The sequence below is a fragment of the Cervus elaphus genome, chromosome 30, assembly GCF_910594005.1.
Source record: "Cervus elaphus chromosome 30, mCerEla1.1, whole genome shotgun sequence".
NCBI classification, from domain to species: Eukaryota; Metazoa; Chordata; class Mammalia; order Artiodactyla; family Cervidae; genus Cervus; species Cervus elaphus.
Genome location: NC_057844.1, coordinates 75,211,757 through 75,239,574, shown reverse-complemented (window position 1 = coordinate 75,239,574; position 27,818 = coordinate 75,211,757). Strand labels below are relative to the sequence as shown.

General features: G+C 43.9%; 1 protein-coding gene across 13 annotated transcripts in view; it reads left to right on the top strand.

Moving 5' to 3' along the window:
• Positions 1 to 27,818, top strand: part of DOCK9 (dedicator of cytokinesis 9) — a 270,534-nt gene that overhangs the window by 126,485 nt on the left and 116,231 nt on the right. For all 13 annotated transcript variants that reach the window (XM_043892115.1, XM_043892111.1, XM_043892106.1 and 10 more), the window contains exons 3-7: positions 17,619 to 17,708; positions 20,805 to 20,887; positions 22,861 to 22,930; positions 24,657 to 24,752; positions 25,718 to 25,852. In XM_043892115.1, the coding sequence (XP_043748050.1) occupies positions 17,619 to 17,708; positions 20,805 to 20,887; positions 22,861 to 22,930; positions 24,657 to 24,752; positions 25,718 to 25,852 (474 nt within the window). The remainder of the gene's footprint in view (positions 1 to 17,618; positions 17,709 to 20,804; positions 20,888 to 22,860; positions 22,931 to 24,656; positions 24,753 to 25,717; positions 25,853 to 27,818) is intronic.

Sequence of the window (27,818 nt, the reverse complement as noted above, 5' to 3'; positions counted from 1 at the left end):
CTTGTGGAGAAAATGATGATTCTTCAGTTCTTTCGTGAAAAATTAGGAATGCCACAGAAATGAAATTGGGCATTAGTGGGATGTTCCACTGATAAATGGTTTCAAATCATGCCCCAAAATACAGTGCCCTTGAAAACTTCATTACAAGAATAGGTTACCCAACTAAAGGATGAATAAATGGAAACCTCAGAATGCAGTCTTTCCTCTGTGATTTTGGCAACAGATTTGTTAACATGAGTTAAATCAGATGATTACAAATTAGACTTCGTGTTGACATATTTTTCCTGTACTGTGCTCTGAGGAAGCTAAAGGTTATCTCAAGTTTCTCTGAGCATGAAGTATTAGTATCTATTCTTCTTAGTGTCAGTTAGAGTAACAAAGTTATTTCTAGTTTTGCAGCCTAGAATGAAAAATTTTATTTGAAAACTGGAGATCCAGTTGCTTCAGAAGCAAACCAACCCCAGAAATAAGATACACTTAATTGAATTTCATTTTTTTATCTCACCAACAAAGAACCTGGATGTTTAAGCAGTTTTAGAAACAGATGATTAAAACTTTGAGAAAAACTCCTTTTTTCCTTTCACCTGTAACACCTTTTCTGGGGATACCAGACACAAATATTCTAGAAACAGCAAAGAACTCATTGACATTTTGCTAGCCAAGATTGAATGAAGAGTGTTAAGTTCTGTTTAGGGGAAGCTTTTTCAAAGATTAAGGAGCTTGAATTTCAGCTTTGGTCCCCATCACAGTCATTGCTATGGGCCACATGGAGGTTTGTATGCTGTTGTTTTTCTCTAGGAGTCCTCCTGTATCCTAGTCTGGGAAGGTGATGTGCTTTCTTGCTAAATTGTCTCAGTGCTTTTATGACTATGTAGTTAGTTGATCCAGTGAAGTGTCTTAGGGATGTCATGGATTTCTTCTGTCTGTCCCTGCATTTTTAGGCAGAATGAGGGCAGAATTATTATCATATTATTAGAGGCAGAGAGAACAAATTAGACTGGGGCAAGTATTTTCTTCATGTGAAATCAAGGTAGCAAGTTGGTTAGGAAACAGGTCAGCTAGTGAGCAAAACGCATAATGGGGTTGAGTTGTAATCCTACACTTTCCAGTTAAACAGTATTAGTTATCTATTAAGATAATAGAATTTGGTGTGAAATTCTGTCAAATATATTCAGAATGATAATTTACTAAACTGTAGGTGTGTATAGTAATGATACATTTGTACAGGTCACATGTAGACCTGTGTTGGTATTGGTCAGTCCCTAAGGATGTCTGAGAATGAACCTTGTGGAGAGAAGATTTGTTGTTGGATCTACTTGTCTAAGGTGGGAGAAGAGTGTTTAAAACAAAAAATCCCGAGAGACAGGAAGTCAATGTGAATTTCAAAAAGACAATTCTCAGCTGTCAGAATATTTATTAAGTTTTATCTGCCAAGATTAGGGCAGGAATGCCGAAGCTGAGACAGCCTTCTCTAGCTGACTACACTTGTGTTTTCAGAATCAGACTCTGGTGCTTTGGGGTCATTCTACTCTGTGTCTGCCCTGGAGTCCTGGTTCTCCTCCCCAGCAATATCGTCTCTTCTTTCCCAACCTTCTAGAATGTTCTCACCCATGAGGCCACTTCAGATTCCATGTCTTCTGAAGCTGTTCAAGTCCACAGTGATTTTTTCCATCTTCTCTTTGTTCTTCTAGTACTTACAGTCTGCTCTGTGTACATGAACACCTAAGTACATTGTCTAGAGCTTTTCAGTAATGGCTTCTCATGCTTTCTGTCTTCAAGTGTCTCCACTCAGACTGTGGCCTTGAGGAAGGCCCAGGTACTCTGCTGGTGCCTCTTTGACCTCCAGACATCAGGCTTTGGTGTCAGACATAAACTAACGAGGCATAAAGTTTCTAAGAAAGATATGAAAAGATTAGGTCGTATTCCATTTCTGAGGATATACCCAAAAGAATTGACAGCAGTGACTCAAAGAACTACTTGTACATCCCACGTTCCTAGCAGGATTATTCATAGTAGCCAAAAGGCAGAAAAAAACCCATGAGTCCATCGATAGGAGAATGGGTAAATAAATTGCATGTATATGCACAATGGAATATTATTTACCCTTAAAAAGGAAGGAAATTCCGACACATGCTACAACATGGATGAACTTTGAGGCATTATGCTAATTGAAATGAGTCAAAAAGGAACAAATATTGTATGATTCCACTTATACGAGATACCTAGAATAGTCAGTTTATCAAGACAGAAAGTGAAATGGTGGTTGCCAGGAGGTAACTGTTTAATGGGTACAGTGTTTCAATTCCCCAAGATGAAAAGAGCCCTGTGCATGATGGAGGATGTTCTTAATGCTACTGAATTGTACTCTTAAAAATGGTTGAGATGTAAATTTTATGTTACAAATATTATGCCACAATGGATAAAAAAAAAAGAGCAGGTTGTTATGAGATTTTTGTGCCATACAGATCTGAAATTGTTGTCTTCCAGAAGCTGTATGAGAAGTCAGGGCAAAGCATGACCCTCTGGTGCTCATTCAATTGACATTTCAGGGCGTATCATCAATGTCAGATCTCTTAAACAAAAAAATTTAAAAGGGAAGATGGGAAAATTATTAATAACTGGCAGCTCTAGAAATGTTCACTTTTGGAAATGTTTAGTTACAGGAGAATCCTAGAGTGTTCTCAGCATTGTATCAAAAAAATGTGGTTAATTCATTTTCCTTTAAATAACATCCTGATCTTTATTTTTCCTCTGTTTCTTTTCCTCTTCAGCTTACATGAGACTGATAAAGATCTACAAACCACTGACCTAAAAAGGAAACCAGGCCCCACTACTTACAAAGGGCCTGGACGTCCCTCATCTCATTTCCTATCTGTCCTTTTGAAAAGAACTTTTTTTTATCCATGGTGTTTTGTCCTCATTTTTTATTATATGCTGCCAAAAAGTAATCTCAATACTTTGTTTTGGGCTTTTTATTGGAAAGTGCTCTTTTGATAAAATTCCTTAAAATTTTTATTAGTCTGCATTCAGTGGTCAATGAGGTCCATTTCTGTGAGCATTGTGGTTTCTGGGATATTAGTTCATGTCGAGGATTGAACCTACCTGAAAACCTGGATAAATAATGTTTCTGAATTGACATTGTCCAGACCCTTAGGAGATAAAGATTTTAATTCTACGTCAAGTAATGCCTTTAATGGAAAATGGTGACAGGTCTGTCTTAAAAAGAAGAGCTTATTTTTTTGGACAGCACCGATCAGCTGAGTTGAAGAGTATATTTATTTAGCATATAGTTTATAGTTAACTGCTTGTGCACAGGGCTCAGACAGGGTTCTTGCTTTTGAATTGCTCAAAACTTAGGAAAGGAGCTACTGAATTAATCTTAATAATGAGAAGGAGAATGTGACTAGTATCATGACAGTTTGAATCCCATGGAAATTTGTTTTTGGAAATTTAAGATAGTGGGATGTCCAGGTGCTGAGTCCTTTGTGCTTGTGTGCCTGCTAAGTCGCTTCTGTTGCGTCTGACTATTTGCAGCCCTATGGATTGTAGTCCGCCAGGCTCCTCTGTCCACGGGGTTCTCCAGGCAAGGATACTGGAGTGGGTTTCCATGCCCTTCTCCAGGGGCTCTTCCTAACCCAGGGATCAAACCTACATCTCTTATGTCTCCTGCATTGGCAGGCAGGTTCTTTACCACTAGTGCCACCTGGGACACCCTTAGTGGTTGGAAATGCAGAAGTCCAGCCTAAGAGCCAAGCCAGGGTTACTGATCTGGGCTCACCCACAGAAATATGAGACAGCAGTCAGAGGGGCCAAGAACTTGAGGGTGCCCTCAAGGGACTGGATCTCAGGGAGCACCTTCACCTAGGAGGAAGGGAGGTGAGAATCAGACAGAAAGTGGGAGAAGGACCAGGAAAGTGAGGGGCCCTGGAAGGCAGCGAGAGGGCGTTGAAGAAGGCAGGCAGAGCGAGCCAGTGGCCCCGCATTCCTGCCGCTGAGGTGGGAGAGTGGTCCTCGGTGCTGATAACCAGGGCGCTGTTGTCTTCGTTCTTGTTCAGCCACTCAGTCGTGTCCGACTCTTTGTGACCCCATGGACTGCCCCATGCCAGGCTTCCCTGTCCTTCCCCATCTCCCGGAGTTTACCCAAACTCATGTCCATTGAGTCGGTGATGCCATCCAACCATCTCATCCTCTGTTGTCCCCTTCTCCTCCCACCTTCAGTCTTTCCCAGCATCAGGGTCTTTTCTAATGAGTCAGCTCTTTGCATCAGGTGGCTGAAGTATTATTAGAGCTTTGGCTTCAGCATCAGTCCTTCCAATGAATAGGCGTGTCGTTCCAATGAATAAGCATCCTAGGCATCGTTGCCTAGGATGGTCGTTTCCTACTGGGACTGAAGAATTGACTGAGCGGAGCCCGGAGGTCAGTGTTGAATGGTAGCAGAGAGAAGGAATCCTCGTGACTCAGAACAGTAACAGGAGGTTTTGATCAGGATTGGGGAAATGAGAGAACAAGCTAGGAAGGGAAGCCCAGGAGTGAGGAAGAGGCCGAAGATGGAAGTTATGGGAGGATGTATTTGGAAGCAAGGGCTCTTTAGAGGAATCTGTGGGGATGGAATGAAGGGTCTTTACAGGAAGAGTTCAGGAAGGAGGGAGAGTTCTGTCTCTGAATGGGAGGAGAGGATTGGGTATTAGAGAAATTGAGAGGCGGATCGGGCTGAGGGAGGGAGGGAGGGAATGTCAGGCTGGCCTGGTGAAGAACAGCCCAGGGGAGTGTTCGGAAGGGCAGGGGATGGGGAGGGCGTAGCGGCAGGTCATCCCCTCACTGCTGTAACCATGCAGCCCTCATCCTTTCTTACCTTGGTTAATCCGGTCAGGTCTTCCAGGTCCTGTCCTTGCCCCCTTCCTGTCTGTCCTAATAGCACAGCCAGGGTGATCTTTTAAAAAGTAAGTGATCGGCAGGTCCGATCACCTCACGCCTGTGTTCAGAGGCCTCAGTGACGTCTTCCTCTGGCTTATGGTGTTCTTATCAGTCACTGCCTCTGGCCCGCTCTCTGGGGCAGCCCCGCTGGCCTCCCTGGCAGCCTCCTGCCCCAGGGCCTCTTCTCAGGCAGTTCCCTCTGCCCCGTGCACTCTTCACCCAGCTCTCCCCCACCTCCCGCAGGCCTCCCTCCAACCCTTGCTCCTCGGTGGATCCCTCGCCCACTGCCAGGCCCTCCACCTGCTTCTGGGCCATCTGGCTGTACCCAGCGCGGTCCAGCTGACATGGCGCCCAGGTGGGTGCTCCGGTCCTCCTCACTGCCCCCCGGCGCCCCTCTGGGTCCCATGCTCCGTTCCCGGCAGGGAAGGCCCATCCCTCAGCGGAGTGGGGCCGGCGCTGCGCTCCTGTGGGCAGCTCTCGGGGATGTGATGATGTGTGTTCTGCGTTCTGTTAGGGAGCTGGGGCATTCACACAGAAGGTGGGGTGACGCTGCCCCAGCAGCTGGGCGGCCCTGGGAGCTGCAGCACCACCTGCAGAAACCCTTAGAGGAAACATCTGTCAGGTTGATCTCTGTGTTTACCTAGCACTTCAGACATCTTCTTCAGTTTTCCTCAAGACAGCTTGGTGAGGCAGTAGCTTTCCCCCCCCCCCCACCCCCCACCACGCAGGCAGTGTATGGCATGATTTTTGTTAGAAACACTATGCGGTGCTTAGGAAAACTTATGATCGAGCAGGGAGTTGAGATTACCTACATAAATAACTAGATGAAATAAAACACACACACACACTCACAATGTTACCTGCATAAGTGAGTCTAAGATTTGATTTTCTCAGGTAGAATGAAAGGTATTGGATGAATCTGGTAGTCCATCACTGAAGCAGTGTCTTCCCCATATCAGGTCACAGTTTCTTTCCTTCCTCCTTCCCCTTCCCTGGTAGCTCAGCTCATAAAGAATCCGCCTGCAATGCAGGAGACCCCGGTTTGATTCCTGGGCCAGGAAAATCCCCTGGAGAAGGGAAGAGCTACCCACACCAGTATTCTTGGGCTTCCCTTGTGTCTCAGCTGGTAAAGAATCTGCCTGCTATGTGGGAGACCTTGGTTCGATCCCTGGATTGGGAAGATCCCCTGGAGAAGGGAAAGGCTACCCACTCCAGTATTCTGGCCTGGAGAATTCCATGGACTGTATATAGTCCATGGGATCACAAAGAGTCGGACACGACTGAGTGACTTTCACATTTCACTTCACTAGGCACCAGGGTAGGGGTAAGACCTGAGATATAGTCATCTGGTTCTAGATTTTAGCCCCAATTTGTCTGTTAGTAATCTGGGTATTTTGGTAAGTGATAAACCTTCCTAAAATTCACTTTTCTTAACCCTCTGTAATTCAGAGGGCACATTTGCCCTAAAATGTGGGTTCTCATTAGATGTATGAGAATCCATAGAGGTAGCACCATTCACGGAAGCTCTCTCTACACCCTGACCAGCGTCCTCCAGGCAGCATGGAGGGGGTTGAGTGACCAGGGTGCTTATCGGAGCCTGCTTCCTCTCCTCTAGTAGCATCGCTTTATTTTTGAGTGTGGCAGTTTTTAGTTGCAAAGTCATACAATGTGGAGAGCAGGCTGAGCCCCTTACTCGTGGGGAAGCTGGCCCTGCCACTCATTCCCTGAATGGCTGCATGGCTGCTCCTGGTCTTCTGGGTACCCTCTGTCTCTCCATCCTCACCTGTGCAGTGATACTTAAGAAGTGATTAAAAACCAGCCTCTTTGTAATACCAACCCCCCATGTCTCTAAAAACTGAACTTAATTGATGAGTCCGGTCACCAAGTGTTCTGAACATTTAACTTAGTTAGAATTCAAGTTACTGCACTTGAATAAGCTGTTATGTCATATATAATCTTGGGGGGGGGGTTGCGTTGCAAGGTAGCAGAATGAAATTTTTATGCCTCTCAAAGGTCTGCTGACATTTATAAATGTACATATCTGACACTTTAAGCAACAGGACATTTTGCAGTGACAGAGCTACTTGATGTCTCACCAGTTGCTAAGACAGTGTCTCATTTGGAGCCTCAAGTGATCTTTCTTTTTTTAAAAGAAATTATTTATTTTTGGCTGTACCGAGTCTTCGTTGCCGTGCACAGTCTTTCTCTGGTTGTGTCGAGCGGGGGCTACTCCTGTTGCAGAGCGCAGGCTTCAGGCACACAGGCTTCAGGAGCCACAGCTCTAGGAGCACAGGCTCAGCGGTTGTGGCACACAGGCTTAGTTGCTCTGGGCACGTGGGATCTTCCCAGACCAGCGATTGAACCTGTGCCCCCTGCATTGGCAGGCAGATTCTTAGCTACTGTACCACCAGGGGAGTCCACCTCAAGTGATCTTAGAACTAAACAAGACAGCCTCCGTTTAAAAGTCCCAATGACCCATTCGCCCAGACATTTATGTTATTAAAGGTGTTGGAGAAGCAAAAATGACTAGCACAGTCTGCAGTTCTTGAGTCTGGTAGGCGATACAGCAAGGCTTCTTGAGTCACTTCAGTAGAATCGCTAGCTGCGTGCTGCAGGAGGTGGGAGTGAGCAGCTCCACCAGCCAGGCAGAGGGGGCGGGTGCCTTAGGGAGTGAGAAGTAGCTTGTGTGCTGGAGGGTGGGAGAAGGGTGGGAGGAGAGTCCGGGAAAGTCGGTACTGCTGGTCACCAAAGGTCTTAGGTTATGCTGAGCAGTCTGCAGTTTATTCTGATGGCAGTGAGGGGGTCACTGAAAGAATTTTAGCTGAGTTATTGATGCTATGGATGAGAGTTTTAGAAAGATGACTGACATCTGTTCAGAGGGCTGGCAGAAGGAAGGTGGGCCTACCTGTCGGGGAGGGTGCACACTGAGGATCACACAGTTCAGTTCAGTTGCTCACTCGTGTCCAACTCTTTGCAACCCCATGAACCGCAGCACGCCAGGCCTCCCTGTCCATCACCAACTCCCGGAGTCCACCCAAACCCATGTCCACTGAGTCGGTGATGCCATCCAGCCATCTCATCCTCTGTCGTCCCCTTCTCCTCCTGCCCAATCTTTCCCAGCATCAGGGTCTTTTCCAGTGAGTCAGCTCTTCGCATCAGGTGGCCACAGTATTGGAGTTTCGGCTTCAACATCAGTCCTTCCAGTGAACACCCACATTCACACAAGAGCCCCCTAAATCGTGTGTTGTCATGGCAATGGACAGCAAGGAAAGGCCTTGAAGCCACAAGGTGACACTGTGAGGGAACAGAGACGTTTAAAAGATGGAAGCTCGGGGGCCGTGCAGGGGCTGGTAAAGAGGAGCTGTCAGAGGCAGAGATGTCCACTTCTCTGTCCATATCAGGCTTGTCCTTGTAATGTTTTAGTTCATTTCTTGGACGTTTTGTTCTTGTTTGTTTGTTTTTGATGTGGGCCATTTTAAAAGTCTTCATTGGATCTGTTACAATATTACTTCTGTTTTTTGTTCTGTTTTTTTGGCTGTGAGGCATGTGGGATCTTAGCTCTCTGACCGGGGATCGAACGCACATCCCTCAGCCTGGAAGGTGGAGTCTTAACACTGGACCGCCAGGGAAATCCTGGGAGCTTGTCTTTTTTGTTTGTTTGTTTAAATTCCTCTAGAAACCTAAATGGAAATCTTTCTCCGGACCCTTGTCTGGTCCCAGTGCTTTGTTTGTTTCCTTGATTATTAGTGAATTAAACACTGAAAATCCTCAGGAAACTGCCTCCCTGGAAGTGGACTTGTCTGATCTTCATGGAACACTGTGGGTCAGCAGCCAAACCATGATCTCCGCAGTGAGATGTGGGGAACGCCCTGGGTGAATTTTAGTTTCCAGCCTAGCTTGGGACTGAATCCTCTCAAAAGCGAGTCATCTGCTCTGAAACAAATGCCTCTGCCAGATATCTGGAAAGGTTCCATTACTGCTATGCCCAGTACGTGGCAGCAAAGTCCCCAGCCTCGTCCAAAGGGAGTTCTAATGCCGCGCTGGATTCGAAACATTTTAGTGCACTGACAGATGCATCCAAGGGGGCATCTCTAGCAGAGTCGCAGGGACCCAGAAACGAAAGGAAGTAGGTGTTGGGCCCTGTCTCGCTAGCGGGGGATAGTTGAAAATCCACTTGGCCCAGCTGACCACAATAGAAATTCAACCCAGGGTTTAACTGTTTAGCGAGGGAGAGGGGCTGGGCCCCAGTGACGCTCACCTGGGCACTCAGCCCGCCTGGGCTTTCGTTTCTAACACACCCACTTGCCTCCCTTCACAGAACCCTGGCCTCTCCCACCCCAACTCCAAGGGTGCCTTGCTCCTGGTAGACCAGAGTACTCGTTCTCCGGCAAATGCATGTGAAGGGCTAGCTCTGCTAAGAAAATGAAAACATAATAATAAACACAGGTGCTTCCCAGGGGGCACTAGTGGTCAAGAACCTGCCTGCCAGTGCAGGAGATGTAAAAGACACGAGTTCAGTCCCTGGGTCGGAAAGATCCTCTGGAGGAGGAAATGGCAACCCACTCCAGTATTCTTGCCTGGAGAATCTCATGGACAGAGGGGCCTGGTGGGCTACATTCCACAGGGTCGCAAAGAATCGGACACAACTTAGTGACTGATCTCTCTCTCTCTCTCTCTCTCACACACACACACACACACACACACACACACTTGCTTTATTTGGGATTACAGACAGGAGGGGTTGCCTGCTAAAATAGTCCACATCTTAGCCTGGGGGTGGGTTGAAGCTGACAGAGCTTGAGGCCTGGTGGGGGGCCTAGTGGGCCGAACTGTCCAGCAGTTGGTCAGAGTGGGCCTGGGGCCCTCTCCTCTGACTTCAGGCCATCCCCAGGCCCCAAGATCCATCTTAAAGACAGCAGGAGCCTAGGTATTCCCTTCTGTCTCTCTGTAGCCATCCCTGCTGACTGGTTGCCAGGGAGGACCCTCTGCACCTCTTCTAACTCTGTCTCATCTGGTGCACTAGGGCCCCGCCTTCCTTTGAGGTTGTTCTGCTGAGGACACCGGAGGAGCCGGCTCTGAGCCCCACACTCCCTCCTGGGCTGCCAGTGACGTTTGTTTTTCTCTCTCAGGGCGGACACTCCCAGCACTGTGCTCCTTTGAACCCAGAGATGGGGAGAGTCTTTGTGGATCCGCTTAGCTGGCTCGGGTTCCAGCCCACCCACTTCTCTGGGATCTTGTCTCCAACTCATTGTTCCTGTGTCCCAGGGGGAGGGCGGGCCTTTTGTTTCAGTCTTAATTGAAGTCCTATAAAATAATGATATTTTAAACACCCAAGAGATATGCCTACTTCCCACCAGGAATGTAGAGGGTTGTTTAATGCCCATTGTAAAACGATTAATTAAAAAATCTGATGCCCTACAAATTGAGAGGATTAGAAAAGTAAAGAAATAATGATACAAAAGAACGTCTTTGTTAATACTAACAGCCTGTATTTAAGTCAACACAGTGAATCTCCCCTCCTTGTAATCCAATTCCTTTCATAAAAACACATTAAAACTTCCTTTCTTTAAGAAAATAAGTGGGATAATATGACTGAAAATCAAAAAAAACATTCATCTCTTTTGTGGACGTTTTTAAGTTTTTAGTTTCTCAGAGAGAAATTCGTAGTGCTCAGATAATAAATCATTTGTGGAGAGAGAGACTTAGAATTCCATGGAACTGTGGAGCTTTTAAACCACAAAGGAAACCTGGAGATCCTAGAAAACCTTGGATGTGGAAGGTTAAAACTTCAAGACCATACAGTTAATTAGAGGCAGAGCTCAGACGAGAACTCAGGTTTCCTGGCCCTCAAGTCCAACCTCTTTCCAAGATCACTTCTCAAATTCTTCCATAGGAAGTTTAATTAAATTATGCGCCTCACATTGCTTGCGGTTTGAAACACGAGCGCCTTGGCATCCCGGCTTCAGTGGGGTCAGGGTAGCATGTTAGCCCGCACTGGTGGAGGAAAGACGGAGTCCTGGCCAGGTTGGGGGCAGGAAATTCATTAGTAAGAGGGATTCCAAGTTGAAGCTAAAGAAGCAGGGCCATGGCAGGCCATCAGGGAAGATCAGTGAGTGGTGAAGCAGAGGAGCAGAAGATGCCAGGAAGCCTGGGCTGGGGCCCAGGTGAGGAAACATGGTTCCCTGCAGGGGCCTTGCTTCCTTGGGCTAAGCATCCCACTTTCTGTATGTGGCTCATAGCCATTCAAGTGACCCCAGGTTTTGGAAGGAATCATTTCAGCCAAGAGAGAAAAGAAATATATAAAATAAAAAAAGTTTCTATTTGAAATTTGGCCTTCCAAACTAGATGTGGCGATAGTCGTAAAATGTAACCTTCCTATTGGGGTCTGGGAGGTACCTCAGCATTTTATCATTTCACTCCATTGAAAAAAAAGTTCAGGGACTTCCCTGTTTGTCCAGAGGTTAAGACTTCACCCTCCAACACAGGGGGTGCGAGTTCGATCCCTGGTCAAGGAGCTAAGGATCCCACGTGTCTTGTGGCCCCAAAACCGAAACATAAAAAGTCAGTATTGTAAAGGTTTCAATAAAGACTTAAGAAAATACTGCTTTAAAAAAAAATCCAATAAAGGCTCTCAGGTGTTCATGCATGGTTATGTAAGTCCTTTGGAAGAGGACTTCACCTTTTCCTCCTCCTCTTGCAGTCCTAATAAGTTTCCTTTTCAATTAGTCTTAAAATTTTGTGAAAGGTCTCATAAGATTCATGCCTATGCTTGGCCAAGGTGATTAAGGCTTTCTGTGCGTCAAGCACTGCCCGTATTTAACCTAAGTAACAGTATCGACTAGAAGTGATTTAATCTATTATAGTAGCTGGAAGAAGGCTTTTATTTTTAAATTGTATTTTGTGCTATTAGATTTATATCCCAAAGGTTGTCTGAAATGCTAACTATGTTTAGGTTCAATTTTCAGATCTTATCACACTTCATAGTGTGTAATTTTTTTTCACCCTACCCCTTGCACAAAAAAGACTTGTAGCTTTTTTAGTAGAAAAAGGGGCCACCTGTGGCTTTCCAGGTGGCACTAGTGATAAAGAACCACCCCTGCCAATGCAAGAGACATAAGAGACATGTATGGGTTTTGATCCCTGGATTGGGAAGATCCCCTGAAGGAGGAAGTGGCAACCCACTCCAGTATTCTTGCCTGGAGAATCACATGGACAGAGGAGCCTGGTGGGCTACAGTCCATGGGGTCACAAAAGAGTCGGACATGACCTAAGCAACTTAGCACACATGCACCCCTTGTACATTGACTTCTTAGTAGAAGTGGCTACAGACCTGTTTTTTAGCAGGAATATGATTTTAGTGAGTGGGAAAAAATACCACAGCAATGAAAAAGAGAACTAAGCTCATTTTTGAGATGAATTTTAGTCTTCATTGAGTAGAAATCAGATATTGATTTGGAATGAAACCACAGAAATTTAATGTGAGTCGATTTGACATGCAATAGACTATTACCTGAATGTGACTTTTCATACATAAAATATATGGAGAAATTAAAATAGAGCATTTACTTACTTGTGCAGCAGTCTTCCCTTATCAGTTCCCATAATGGACCAGAGGACTTTTTGAAATAATAGGGAGGAAAGCTGCAAGTAATGGATGATTATTGGTAGGCTCCTATTTCTATCTCTGTTGACTGTTTTATCCATTCATTTCTTGAAATATTTATTAAGTACTTAGCAGATAGAAAGATACGTCTTCTGCCCTCAAAGGAACCCAGAGTCTGGATGGAAGGGGAAAGGAGGACATGTGCCTGCAGAAGAGTTTTGGATAATGGAGTCAGAGATTGACGAGCTAGCAGAGGGTGCTTCGGGAGGAGTGGTTTATAAGGTCACCAAGGTCTGGGTTCAGATCTCGACATTCAAAGCCCGGAGACTGGGTTTGGGCTGGTATGACCAGAGTTGTATGGGCTCAGTGGAAATGACTTGTAGCAGCTTACTCTACGAGAGAACAAACCAGAATACCATTTGATACTGTGCGCTGAAGACTAGTGGGCTTCCCTGGTAACTCAGCTGGTAAAGAATCCTCCTGCACTGCCGGAGACCTGGGTTCCATCCCTCGGTTGAAAGATCCCCTGGAGAAGGGAACAGCTACCCACTCCAGTATTCTGGCCTGGAGAATTCCATGGACCATATAGTCCATGGGGTCACAAAGAGTCGGGCATGACTGAGCGACTTTCACTTCCCTTCACTTTCACTTCAATTCACTGAGAACTAGAATTAATAAGCAGATCAGAATACATTCATTGACTTTGTGTTCTCTGATCAGGAGAGTTGACATGGGAATTATAATAGACAGGTGACTTGGTGAGACTAGACTCAAAGCAGAGGCAACAAGTGGAAAGACCTTGGCAACTGGTGGCATCAAACAGTGACTCCTCAGTGGAGCCAAGTCCTGGAGTCCCCTGGGGCATCCCAGTCTTTCCTGTTAGATGGTAATAAAGACACTGACAGAAGTGCTCTGGTCATACAAGCCCAGTTCTTTCTGTTGGCCCATTCTTTCCTCATTAAAACCATTGACTAAGCTATAAGTTGGTGCAGTTTTACAGTCGTGTACTTCAAGCCTAAAGAGTTCTAGGCATTCTTTTGGCATAGGATATGTTTTTTAATTTTAAGACTAAATGCATTTGTTTTTTGTATGTATACAAAGAGTTAATCTCATCTGTTATGACTTGATTTTGTTTATTTTGACTTTCTAAGGGTAGGGTTATCTTCACATTTCTCTTCCTTTCCGTACTGAACACAACTTGTACTCATCCTGTGCAGTTCAGCTGAAGCATCGTGGCCTCAGTGCACGTCTTCCTGCCGTTCTCTCCTCCTCCCTGTCGGATTTAGACTCCCCTGCTCTTTCTCTCTTTCCAGCCTGTGATTCTGTGTTCTTCTTTCCTACACATTTTTGGTATGGTGGGTGGTTATAAACACATGGATGATTGGTTTAATTATGCCCAATGCTCTCTCAAGTCTGTCTTTAATGATTAAAGTTACTTTCTTTTTAAAGTGAGAGCGTAATGGCACTTTGATGTACAATTAAAAAAAAAAGAGGTTCATTTCCTATTTCTCACCTTAAAGGAGTATTTGGAAAAGTGTCACATAATTAAAGTTTCTCATGTTGTTAATTCCACCGGGAAAATTCTATAGTAAATTTTCTTTCTTCCTGATGTGATGGGGATTGGGCCAGAAATGACCCTAAAAGTCCTATTTCTTGACCTGAGTTATTTCATGAACATTTTAAAAGTCTGGTAATTAATTTTTTAAAAATCTTGATAGAACCAAATAAATCAAGACAAGGACACAGTAAGTGAGGATATAGAATATGTCCTCCTTTGAAGTATAAGTAATTTCTTTATTTTACCTGATTCTTAACACTTTTGAGAATCTCCTGTACTGTGTGACTTTGAAGCTTTTGGAATAGATTATGCCTTCAGTGCTTACTGTCACTCATCTGTGTGGCTTTTCATGGAACCAGGTATATAATAAGGGTCACCATTTGTGACTTCCACAAAGAAACCAAGAGCCAGGGTGTTGAAAAGCCCTCCTGGAGGAGGCTGAATGAAAAACAATTCACCTGTAAAGGACTTAGGTAGAGAACAGAGTTCCTCCCTTCCCTTCCTTTAGCCTAAAGGAGGCTTATTCTAAAAGTTGAATTTAATTACTTTCAAAGATAGACACAGTGCAAGCAAAGAGTGAATATAGGTGAAGTGGACACAACAGGGGCAAAATATGGGCAAGAAATAAGATTATTAAAAAATGTATGCCTTGTATACCCTGAGAAGGTTGAAAAAGACACTTGTACCCCAGTGTTCATTGCAGCACTATTTACAGTAGCTAGGACAGGGAAGAAACCTTAGATGTCCATCAACTAATGAATAGATAAAGAAGCTGAGGTACATGCATACAGTGGGATATTACTCAGCCATAGAAAGAAACATATTTGAGTCAGTTTTAATGAGGTAGATGAACTTAGGGTCTATTATACAGAGTGAAGTAAGTCAGAAAGAGAAAACTATTGGATTTTAAAGCATATAAATGGAATTTAGAAAAATGGTACTGGTGAAGCTATTTGCAGGATAGTAATGGAGATACTGAGTTGGAAAACTGAGCAGTGGCCACAGGACTGGAAAAGGTCAGTTTTCATTCTAATCCCAAAGAAAGGCAATCCCAAAGAATGCTCAAACTACCACACAGTTGCACTCATCTCACATGCTAGTAAAGTATTGCTCAAAATTCTCCAAGCCAGGCTTCAGCAATATGTGTTCCGTGAACTTCCAGATGTTCAAGTTGGTTTTAGAAGAGGCAGAGGAACCAGAGATCAAATTGCCAACATCTGCTGGATCATCGAAAAAGCAAGAGAGTTCCAGAAAAACATCTATTTCTGCTTTATTGACTGTGCCAAAGCCTTTGACTGTGTGGATCACAATAAATTGTGGAAAATTCTGAAAGACATGGGAATACCAGACCACCTGACTTGCCTCTTGAGAAACCTACATGCAGGTCAGGAAGCAACAGTTAGAACTGGACATGGAACAACAGACTGGTTCCAAATAGGAAAAGGAGTACATCAAGGCTGTATATTGTCACCCTGCTTATTTAACTTCTATGCAGAGTACATCATGAGAAACACTGGCCTGGAGGAAACACAAGCTGGAATCAAGATTTCCAGGAGAAATATCAATAACCTCAGATATGCAGATGACACCACCCTTATGGCAGAAAGTGAAGAGGAACTAAAAAGCTTCTTGATGAAAGTGAAAGAGGAGAGTGAAAAAGTTGGCTTAAAGCTCAACATTCAGAAAACTAAGATCATGGCATCTGGTCCCATCACTTCATGGGAAGTAGATGGGGAAACAGTGGAAACAGTGTCAGACTTTATTTTTGGGGGCTCCAAAATCACTGCAGATGGTGATTGCAGCCATGAAATTAAGATGCTTACTCCTTGGAAGGAAAGATATGACCAACCTAGATAGCATATTAAAAAGCAGAGACATTACTTTGCCAACAAAGGTCCCTCTAGTTAAGGCTATGGTTTTTCCAGTGGTCATGTATGGATGTGAGAGTTGGACTGTGAAGAAAGCTGAGCACCGAAGAATTGATGCTTTTGAACTATGGTGTTGGAGAAGACTCTTGAGAGTCCTTTGGACTGCAAGGAGATCCAACCAGTCCATCCTAAAGGAGATCAGTCCTGGGTGTTCATTGGAAGGACAGATGCTGAAGCTGAAACTCCAGTACTTTGGCCACCTCATGTCAAGAGTTGTCTCATTGGAAAAGACCCTGATGCTGGGAGGGATTGGGGGCAGGAGGAGAAGGGGACGACAGAGGATGAGACGGTTGGATGGCATCACCGACCCGAAGGACATGAGTTTGAGTAAACTCAGGGAGTTGGTGATGGACAGGGAGGCCTGGCGTGCTGCGATTCATGGGGTCGCAAAGAGTCAGACATGACTGAACTAACTGAACTAATGGAGATGCAGACATAGAGAACAGATTTGTGGATATGGGGGGAAGGAGAGGACAGATTGAGAGAGTAGCATAGAAACATACACACTGCTATATGTAAAATAGATAGCCAGGGGGAGTTTGCTCTATGACTCCGGGAACTCTCTGACAGCCTGGAAGGGTGGGATGGGGTGGGAGGTGGGAGAGAGTTTCAAGAGGGAGGGGACATATGTATACCTGTGACTGGTTCATGTTGGCATGTGGCAGAAACCAACACAACATTGTAAAGCAGTTATCCTTTAATTAAAAATAAATTTTTAAACGATGTATGCCCTCGAATTCTTCCCCTGTGCTGGAGGGGTAAGGACCACAGATTTGACCCAAAGTTTCCTCCAGCCTTAGAAAGAAGAGAAACAGCTGGACAGAGGCTGGGCAACCCCAGCTTAGTAATCCACCCAAGGAACCAATGGGATGGATTCTGTCAACACGATGGTTTTGCGTGTGCTGTTTTTATAATTATGATCTATTAATAGTAATCCAAGAATTACAGTCCATGGGAGAAAAAAAAATTCTAGAACATTCCTTTCTGAAACCCAAGGCCTGCTTATCTCATAATGACACTACAGTCCCTTCCAAACAGCATTAATTAGGGTAGATTTGTTGCTGCATAAAGTTGTGAGGCTTTTTATTATTTAAAATATGCATTTAAACTTCATGTCCAAGTAAGGTAGTATTCAAAAGTCACAGATTCAGTCAACAAACATGGATCAAGGACCTGTTGCGTGTCCCTCTGGGGATGTGGCAGTAAATAAGAATGGGTATAAAAGGCAGGTAAGAGGTAGATGTACAACGATGGCCCAGAGCTGGACACTTAAAATGGTTCAAATGGTAAACGTTATGTCTGACCTACCATGATTTTAAAAAGGCAATTAAGGCAAGTAAAAGGCAGCGTAGTGGGACTAGATGAAGCACGTGGAGTGGGGGCTGTGAGGGTCTCTGAAAGTGGCCTCTTCCGTGCCTGCAGGGGGTCCTTGGGCCCCTCGCTGCAGAGGAACTTGGGAGCCACTGCCCTCACCTTTTGCACTTTAAGGAGACAGCTGGGGTCTGGGGTCTGCAGCGTGTGACCCGAGGAGTAAGGGGAAGGGCCCACCGCCCCAGGAGGCCAGCACCTTTCCATCTCCACTCACCAAGCCTCGTCCTGGTGCTCTCCTTCACAGACGGCCCTCCTGAGACGACAGGACCGGTACCAGCGCTCCACCGTGCCCCCCACCGCACAGCAGGACGCCCAGAGCCTATTCGTGACAGAGGTAATGTGCTGCTTCTACACTAACTCGTGTGTTAATTAAGTGATTTTTCTCTAGTGCCTCCTCCCCCTTTAAAAGTTTCAGTGGTATTTTCAAGACAGTGTCAGAGAGAGAGAATTAATTACATTTTTATCACGGCCGTTAAAATAGTCAATAGAATAAAGTGCCATTTTCCGAGTCTGAAACGTGGATAGAAATGTCAACAGGGGTCCATTTGATGACAAAACACAAATTTGGCAGAACTTATCTCATAGGCTTAGGATAAAGAGTAACTTGTAAAGGGACACCTGGCAGGCATTGATATTCTTTTCAAGGGAGACTCAGCGCATGCATTTGTGTATTTGTTGACTTCATTTATATTTTTGTACATGTAACTTTTTATCGAGACTAGTTCAGTATTCACAAAGTGGCAGGTAATAATGAGCATAATAGCTATCCCTTATCAATATATGATTATTATTACTTTTGTTTGATCATACAGGTAATGACTCTCTTGTCAAGGAGGAAAGAGAAATTACTGCATCGTGATTGCCTTCTTTTTCTTTCTTGGGGTTTGTTTCTTCCTCCATGTGCCTTTAGATGGGATAAATGAATTAGGTGCTTTAACCTTGTTTCTTAAAGTGCTCCTTCATTTAAAAAAAATAGTGAATTTTTATCCCCATTCTTCTAGTTGATGTTTAGAAGCTAACCATGCCATCAATAAATTTGCCTACTACATGGAAGCTACGCTATTGTAAGTGAAGGCCAATTACAATAACCACATTTAGATTCCACGGATTTTTAAAGAATTTTTTTTTTGGTGTGGGCCATTTTTAAATAGCCTATTTATTTTGGACTGTGCTGGGTCTTCGTTGCTTGGAGGGCTTTTCTCCCGTTACAGTGAGCGGGGGCTACTCTTTGTTGCAGTGGCTTCTCCTGTTGCAGAGAACAGGCTCTAGAGCATGGTCGCAGAAGTTGTGGCCCACGGGCTTAGTTGCTCCAAGGCACGTGGGATCTTCCTGGATCAGGGATCAAACCCGTGTCTCCTGCATTGGCAGGTGGATTCTTCACCACTGAGCCACCAGGGAAGCCCTCCATTGAGATTTTTGAAAAACTGAACATGCGGTTAAATTGTCTGAAGTATGTTCTCTTATCGTTCTGAAAAGGTAACTTCTTGCCTAATCTCCTTTGCCGCTCTGTTATTAACACTGATGCAAGACAAATGCAGTCCGATATGTTTACATCATCTCAAATGTTTATTTTAAAACAGGACACAGGCGAACCGTCCTGTAGCCTGTTTTGGTAAAGAAAGTCACATTGCGGCACAGCCACACCCCTTCTTGCTCACATATGCCTGTGACTGCTTGACGTTACCGCTCAGACTTGATGGTTGTGGCAGACAGTGTCCCCCTCAGAGCCGAAAACATTCACTGTCTCGCCTTCTGCAGGAAACGTTTGTTGATCCTTGTTTTAAGGCATATCGTAAAAACTATTAATTACTAATTCAACTCTCCCAGTTTCTTAAAAAATAGGATTTTTGAAGGACACCTCTCCATCGAGTTCTTTCATCGCTGCAGGCTGAGCAATAGCAACTTCACCCTGTGTGCAGGGGCCAGCAGAGCCCCACCCTCTTGGGCCCCTTCCACCAGGGTGGAGTGCCCCAGCACTTCCTCCCCGTCCTCTTGTCCATGGGAGGAGGACCTAATGGCTTAAAAAAAAAAAACCCACACACAAAACCTTTCACTATAACTTCAAAATATTATTGAATTTCAGGAGTTTGAAAGGTCAGTCATGAAACCAGCTAGTCAGATTCCTGCCTCTTTAGGGACAGTTCTCTGGGTACTGATTTCTGATTGAACCCCTTGTCTTCTGGACTTTCTGCACCCCTAGTCTCGTGGGGGTTGCTTACCTTGTTCTCTGTTCCTGCCTTGGAATTCAGCCTGTGCCTGCCATGTGAGCAGTCAACAATGACTTATGAAACAAATGATTCTCTGGCTACTTAACCTGGTTAACTATATTTTTTGCAGTTTCTATTTTTTTTTTTTTTAATGCTTGCTCCTTGGAAGAAAAGCTATGACAAACCTCTACAGCATATTTAAAATGCAGAGACATCACTTTGCCAACAAAGGTCCATATAGTCAAAGCTATGGTTTTTCCAGTAGTCACGTATGGATGTGAGAGTTGGACCATAAAGAAAGCTGAGCACGGAAGAATTAATGCCTTAGAATTGTCGTGCTGGAGAAAATCTTGAGAGTCCCTTGGACTGCAAGGAGATCCAGCCAGTCCATCCTGAAGGAAATCAGTCCTGAATATTCACTGGAAGCACTGATGCTGAAGGTGAAGCTCCAATGTGAGCTTCATGATTTGGCCCCCTGATGTGAAGAACTGACTTATTTGAAAAGACTTCAATGCTAGGAAAGGTTGAAGGCAGGAGGAGAAGGGGATGACAGAGGATGAAATGGTTGGATGGCTTGATCCACTCAAGGGACATGAGTTTGAGCAAACTCTGGGAGATAGTTTGGACAGGGAAGCTTGGTATGCTGTAGTCCAAGGAGTCGCAAAGAGTCAGCCATGACTTAGCGACTGAAAAACAAATAGTTTAAAATATGTAAACTGTAATAATCTTTCTTACCCATTTTGCCTAAGATATTAAAAATCTGGGCACTCAGGTGTCTGTTCATAAATACATTGATTATATACAAGTGTATACTTATTTGGGCTTCCCTAGTGGCTCAGGCTCGGAGAAGGCAATGGCACCCCACTCCAGTACTCTTGCCTGGAAAACCCCATGGACGGAGGAGCCTGGTAGGCTGCAGTCCATGAGGTCGCTAAGAGTCGGACATGACTGGGTGACTTCACTTTTTAACCTCTGCTCCTGGACCACGAATGATAGTGACTTTAATGACCCCTCTCCCAAGTGTAATGTTTCAGTGGTTCTTAAGCTTCAAGGAATCTCTCTCTGTGGTGGAATTTCAGGCATGAGAGGGTTGAGGGGAAAGAACTATTTTGATGTTGGTGTGGGTGTGCATTCATAAACTTTCCCAAATGTTCTCCAGAAGTCATCACATGTCTTTTTCCTTTTTCTCTTATGCTTTCTATTTTTTCTGCTCCTCCCAATAGTGCATCAAAACTTATAACTCTGACTGGCATCTTGTGAACTATAAATATGAAGATTACTCAGGAGAGTTTCGACAGCTTCCAAAGTGAGTACATGATCCGACTGCACAAGATGGGGTTAAACACACAGAGAAAGGTCTTTGTACTTGAAACACCTAGGGAAGTGAGTAACTTCACATGCAATCAGAGTGATCATAGAACATGTTTCTAGATGGTTTGTGTGTATGTGGAGGCTTCCTTGGTAGCTCAGCTGGTAAAGAATCTGCCCGCAATGTCGGAGACCCTGGTTCGATTCCTGGGTCAGGAAGATCCCCTGGAGAAGTCATAGGCTACCCACTCCATTATCCTTGGGCTTTCCAGGTGGCTTAGCTGGTAAAGAGTCCGCCTGCAATGCGGGAGACCTGGGTTCAATCCTGGGTTGGGAAGATCCCCTGGAGAAGGGAAAGGCTACCACTCCAGTATTCTGGTCTGGAGAATTCCATGGACTATATAGTCCATGGGGTGGTAAAGAATTGGACATGACTGAGCGCCTTTCACTTTCAATACTTTTCACTTTTTGTGTGTATGTGGGTTAGCTGTTGTTTACAGGGAATTTGACCATAGAACTCAAACCTAATACTATGGGATTGGTAGGTGATAAACTCATGGATGGTTTAATTGTGTTCAGTATCACTCAGGGTACCACTGATAAAACACAAACAGGTGAGGTTTTTTTTTTTTTAATTGAGAAATAGGAAACAAAATATAAGGGTATTGAACTATGTTGGAGTGTGTTTTATCTTAAAAAGAATATTTTGAAGAGACATGAAAAGCATTTTATATTGAACAAATTTTATGTTTTAAAAAGCATTTTCCCAGACAGATTTCTTCACTTCCTTTAAAGAATTAACTCATTCTGAACTACATCAAAAGCCAGTGTGTTTAGATTGGTTAAGGCTGTTTAAAGTAAACCAGGTATAGATAGGTCTTGCCTTGAGAGGAGATCTGTTATAAAATGGTACATCCTGAAATGATACAGTTGGCAAATTTTGGTTTATTATGAAAGTTGAAAGCAAACCGTGATGGATTTTGTGTCAAAAGTAACTGTTGCCAATGAAAATTGTACTTGAGACTCTATTAATGTATTTTTCTTGGTGTTTGTTGCATCTGTGAGTTTGAACTGTTTTTACTGTTCTCAATGGACCTAGCTGTTTGTTTTTTTTCTGTTTGTGTGGTTCAGCCACTCCTTAAGAGTGTTCAGCCAACTTCCCAGTCTTCTCTTTTAAACCTCGGCTGAGAACACTCCCTTCCAGCATTGTCTTCTCCAGATGGCTCTGCTCCTTGCTTCTATATTTACCCAGCACTCATCTGGGGCCTTGATTCTTCCCGTTTGATTGAATTCACCTGTGGTTACTGATAGGCTTGTTCATGCTGTTCTCATGACTGAAAGGAACAGACTGGGGATATAGTATGTTTACTACACGATATATGTTGCTGCTGGTGGATTTTACCTCTGAGCATCAATAAGAGTTGCAGTCATGTGGTGAGGAAGAGGAATTTGTAACAGTGACTTAAGAACATAGATTCCATAGTCTGCTGGCATGATCTACTTCCTCTGCCCTCTGTAAGCCTCAGTGTCCTCATCCGTTAAGTGGTCTTAGCACCGGTTCCCACCGTCTAAAGGACGAAGGGAAGTGCCACATGTGGAGTGCAGCACAGTGCCTAGCATATAATAGCTGGAACTGTTATTGTCCTCTTTTTATCGTTAATACCATCATCATTAAGACTGCTTTGCAGTCACCTCAAAGGCAGTGACCTCATTTAAGCTTCATGTTAAAGTTATTCTACCATGTCTTTATTTCTTCATACACATTACCATTATTGTATACCTAACTCCCAGCAAGCTATGCCATCCTGTCTGCATAGCTTTTGGGAGCAATGTCATCAGTTGTTTCCATTCTTCAGCCAAGTGGACCAGCTTTGGATTTGTTAAAGGCTTGTTCCTCTGATGTGGGAAGAAATGTGGCATCTCTTCATAGATTAGGTAATTATAAAACAAGTTTCTTTCTTCTTTTTAAAGCAAAATGGCCAAGTTGGATAAACTTCCTGTTCACGTCTATGAAGTGGATGAGGAGGTCGACAAAGATGAGGTAGGATTGCTTGCTTACAGATTTAAAAATTGACTTATTTCACAGTTAGACGATTCATTGGAAAATTACCAACATGTATCCAAAACAGGAATTGGAATGTTTCTTGAAACAGGGGAAGAATTTTTTTTTAATGTCTTGTTTGATTGAAATAATGGTCTCTGTTTCAACTCGACTGCATAGCATTGCCTGTTCCTCTGGTCCTTGTTTATTTGTTCTGAGATCGTTTTCAAAGGCAAGATTTGGCGACATTGTTAAAAAGATCAAGATAACTTAGATCCCAAGTTTAGGTTGTTTTTCAAGGGCTATTTGACAAAAACTGGCAGCCAGTAGGCTTTAAATGGCTGTTTCTTCAGGGAGAGCTTTGAGTGAAGTAAATGGTACCCAGAAGCTCTGATTTTAACAAGCCCAGTTTCCCTACTATTGGAGGATGAATGATGACTAGTCATGTGTAAAGGACGCTGAGCTGGGGCATTAAGGGTATTATGTGCACCTAGCAGGGAAAACCTAATAAAAAAGGCAGTACTGCCCGTCTCTGTCTGCATTTCTTCTTCTCCCCTACTCAGCTCATTGTGGACATTAATGATGTGCACAGCAGCAAAGTATTTCAGAAACCACTTTAGAAATATTCTGGGAAGAGTCAGTGGTCATTCAAAATGAAAAACAAGATATTAAAACCTCGGTGTGAATTAATAGTGAGAGGAGGACCGATTGAAATAACACACGTAAGGGCACTCAGCAAACTGTAAAATCTTAGGCAGGTGAGTTGTTTCTATTATTGCAGATAATAACGGCAGCAGTAACATCACCAAGACTAAAATTGATGTGATCTCAGACAAAGTATAAGATGGGTCCTTCTGCATTTATCTGCTGGACCGTAGAAGTAGAGATCATAATTAGACTAGTGCTTAGGAAGTGTGAGCTGGGTGACTGACACTGTGTGGTCCTCTCTTCCTAAAGTTCCTACTAAAGTGTGTATTGGGCCCAGCCTTAAAGGGGAAAAGGCATCACCAGGGGTGATCTTAGAGAATGAGGAAGGGGCCCGGATCAGAGTGTCATGGAAAGTTTGTGTATTTGTGTGTGTGTGTGTGTGTGTATTTCATGTCTGGTTATTGTATGTACAAATGTATACCTGACCTATTTTTTGCAGCATCTGGCCACCCCATGCCCTTAAACCCGGATCTGAGAGTTGGATCAGAACTTGAAGAAGCAAGTTTTATTCACTTTTCTAGCTGTAGCGCTTCACTTCTCTCCCTGCTGTGTTCTCGCTCTCTTTCCCTCTTTTCTGTTGCCCCAGCATTTTATCTCTCCTTTCTCTATTGCCTCATATTTCCTTCCTTTCTTATTCACCTTTCCCTGAACTAAGCCTCTGGGAAGTTGTCCAGGAATTTGCTTTTGTCTTCCAACTATAGGGGAGTGTAATGTGAAAACATTTTTCATGAAACTGGGCGAGACCTTACAACTTGAGTGGTCAGGTATGGTATGTACTTTCTGTGGCTCATTAAACACTTAAAAATGAAACAGCTTGGACCGGAACAAGCTTTGCTTTCTAATGGACTGGAGTTTGCGGAAATTTAGGCTTGTCCCCCTTATTTATTGGTAAGTGAACTTAGTAGGTGTGAGTGCTAGATGGTTTCCAGTAAAGGAGTGAGGGGCCACCTGGCATGAATTGAACGCATCTGCCATCAGTGAAACTGGGAGATTGACTGGTGGTGTCCTTCTCTCCTAGGATGCCGCCTCCCTCGGCTCTCAGAAGGGTGGCATCACCAAGCATGGCTGGCTGTACAAAGGCAACATGAACAGTGCAATAAGTGTGACCATGAGGGTAAGGATGCCCATCACCCTGCTTTCCCCTGAGTAAGCCCTTTCTGCTGTAGGTCTTGGAATGATGCTCAAGATGAATGGGTGTGCTGTTCTTCCCAACAAAACTGACATTGTCTGGTTAATAAGATGCTTCCCTGGTGATCGGTGATCGACCCTCACTGGTACAGTTTCCACCCCCTCTGCTTGTCACCGTCTGACCACCAGCGTGACAAGTTTATTGGGAGGCTGATGTGAAGGTGCTGTCACCATATAGCCTTTCTTTCTCTGTATTGACTACAAAAGGGGTACTCGGTACCTTGTAGAGCATCACCAAGGGGCTACACCTAAGCAGTTTTGCTTTCCTGCAACAAAATCAAGAAAAGTGGAAATCAAGGACTAAAGGGAATATGGTTAAGTTGGAAAGTAGGTTGCCAAGAGAAAAGTAAAACTAGTGTAGAAACTATCCAGGAGAGAAGTAGGAGCAGAGAAAGACCAGAATTAATAATAAAGAGAAGCAATGAAAGGGAGGTGGGATGGGCAGGAGAGATAAAATTAAATCAGGGGAAATGCTGACTGTCATAACCGTGAGGCTGAAAAGTCATTCAGTATCGTGAGGCGGAGAACACTTCCTACTCTGAGCGAGAAACCCTGGGGATTTGAGAAAGTTTCCATCCTTTCCAGCTGCATCCCAAATCAGAACTCACTGCCCCGATTCTGGGTGGTTATGTAAAAATCTCTGATTTTCTGGGTGAGAAAAATGACCCAGGAATCTTAAGTAAACCAGTCCCCCAGAATTTAAATGCAGGGAAATTATTAGATGCGATGTAGAGTCTTAACTCACCCAGCTCCCTGGGCACTGGCCAGAATGAGATTTGTTTTGGAGAGAACTGAAATGGTTTTTACGTCAGGGCATCATTGTGAGTTATTGAGAGAAACTGTGGCTCTTTTCGTTTTGAAACAATCACTGTGTGTATATTTTTCTCTCAGTCATTTAAAAGACGATTTTTCCACCTGATTCAACTTGGTGATGGGTCCTACAATTTGAATTTTTATAAAGATGAAAAGATCTCCAAGGAACCAAAAGGATCAATATTTCTCGATTCTTGTATGGGTGTGGTTCAGGTAAATATGAAACAAGCTTTATCATTGAGTTTTCTCATTTATAAAATACTGTCTATGAATTAAGATTTAAGCAAACACTTCCCAAAATGGTTATATTTGTGGTAGAAATATAATGGCAGATGTAAAAATTGAGTAAAGGTTTGTTTTTCATCAGTTTAGAAGACTGTGGGTGTGAGACGGGCAGAATTATGTTGTAGGAGGCCCGAGTGCTCTGGCATATATTTTTCTTCTTAAAACCTGGCTCATCTACTGTTTAACTGTGTGACCTTGGACCAGCTATTGACTGAAGTTTGTTCATATGCAAAATTCAGATAATGATAATATTTCCTTAATAGGGTAAATAAGTAAAAGGATTGGATGAATTAATTTGGAAATATTCAGGACAGCTCTTAGCATCTCAGTGATGACTTTTATCATCGTAGTACCCATGGCAGAGTAGTATATATTGATCAAGAGATGTGGGTTTCAGGTGCAGACTGAGTTCATATCCCCATTCTACCACTGACCAGCTCTGTAACCTTGGAGATGTGATTGAACTTCTCTGCACCTCAGTTTCCTCATTTGTTAAAGGGAGATAGTGATAGTAGTGAATGTGGTTATGGAGAGGATAATCAATACATGTAAAGAGCTTAGAACAGTGCTGGCACTTGGTAAGCACTCAGCCAATATTAGGTATTTTTGTTGCCATAAGTGCTGTTACAGTTGAAGAGTGAATCTTAAACATCATTATAATTATACATAATAGGTGGCACTAGTGGTAAAGAACCCGCCTGCCAGTGCAGGAAATGTAAGAGACATGGGTTCAATCCTGGGTCTGGAAGGTGCCCTGGTGGAGGACATGGAAACCTACTCCAGTATATTTGCCTGGAAAATCCAATGGACAGAGGAGCCTGGTGGGTTACAGTCCATAGCGTCACAGACTGGAGTGACTTAGCATGCACACAGTACATGAGCATGTTAGTATTATAGAAGATTAGACAGTATAGGTAGTGCAGAAGTCTCTGTTGTCCCCCATCTTTCCCTTTCTCAAAGAGCTGCTGTTACCAGTTTGATGTGGCTCCTTCCATACTTGTGTGGAATTGCCTTTGAAAGCAAGTTGGCAGTTTCTCCATCTGCACGTTCATCCGTCCATCCACTTATCCCCTCCCCTCCCATTTCCCAGGAAGATCTAAGGTAGCAATTGACAAGGATACCAAAAGCATAGGATGTTACACATTTAAAGTGGGTGTGAGAGGTGAACAAGGAGTCAGAGTAGGGAAGAGACAGGGTGGGATTAATTTGAGGAAAAAGCATATATTTTAAAGAACCAATGCCTGCCATGGGTGGGTGGCACACCGGTTCTGCACCGTCTAGCTTGGAGACCCGTTTGGTTGCACAGTGTCTGTAGATACAAACAATCCAATTAGTCAGAAGCTGCCCGAGTAATCTCAGAATGAAGCCCATTCAGACGTTTCTCTTGGGGGCCCTCATACAGAGGGCACTGTGTGATTAATGAACAATCTCCTTGACGACTCCTCACAATAGACACAGTCACCGTGATCAGAGGATGCTTCCTTAAAATGAGTCAGTATCTGCCGATGACATCGGCCCAAAGCTCGGTCCTTTAAGAGGGGTTGTTTTGTGGGGCCGTTGTGACTAAGGTTAGAGACACAGCTCTCTGGTTTGGCCCTTGCTTATGTATTCACACGTTTATTGAGAATTAAATTTTGTTTTCATCCAAAATAGCACATTCATTTGGTTTAAATGTCGAAGAGCACAGAGAGGAAGCACTAAAGGTGCATTCCTGCCAGCATCACCCTCACTTTGCCCACTCCCCACTCCCTGAAATGATCATTTTCAACTTTTCCCAGTATTTTTTAGTTTTTTCTGGGCTCTATGTCCATATTGCTAGATAAGGAGTGTTCACTTCTCTTTGTTCATCAACTTTGGATGTAATGTGATGCTAGAGAGGATTTCAGCTCCTGCA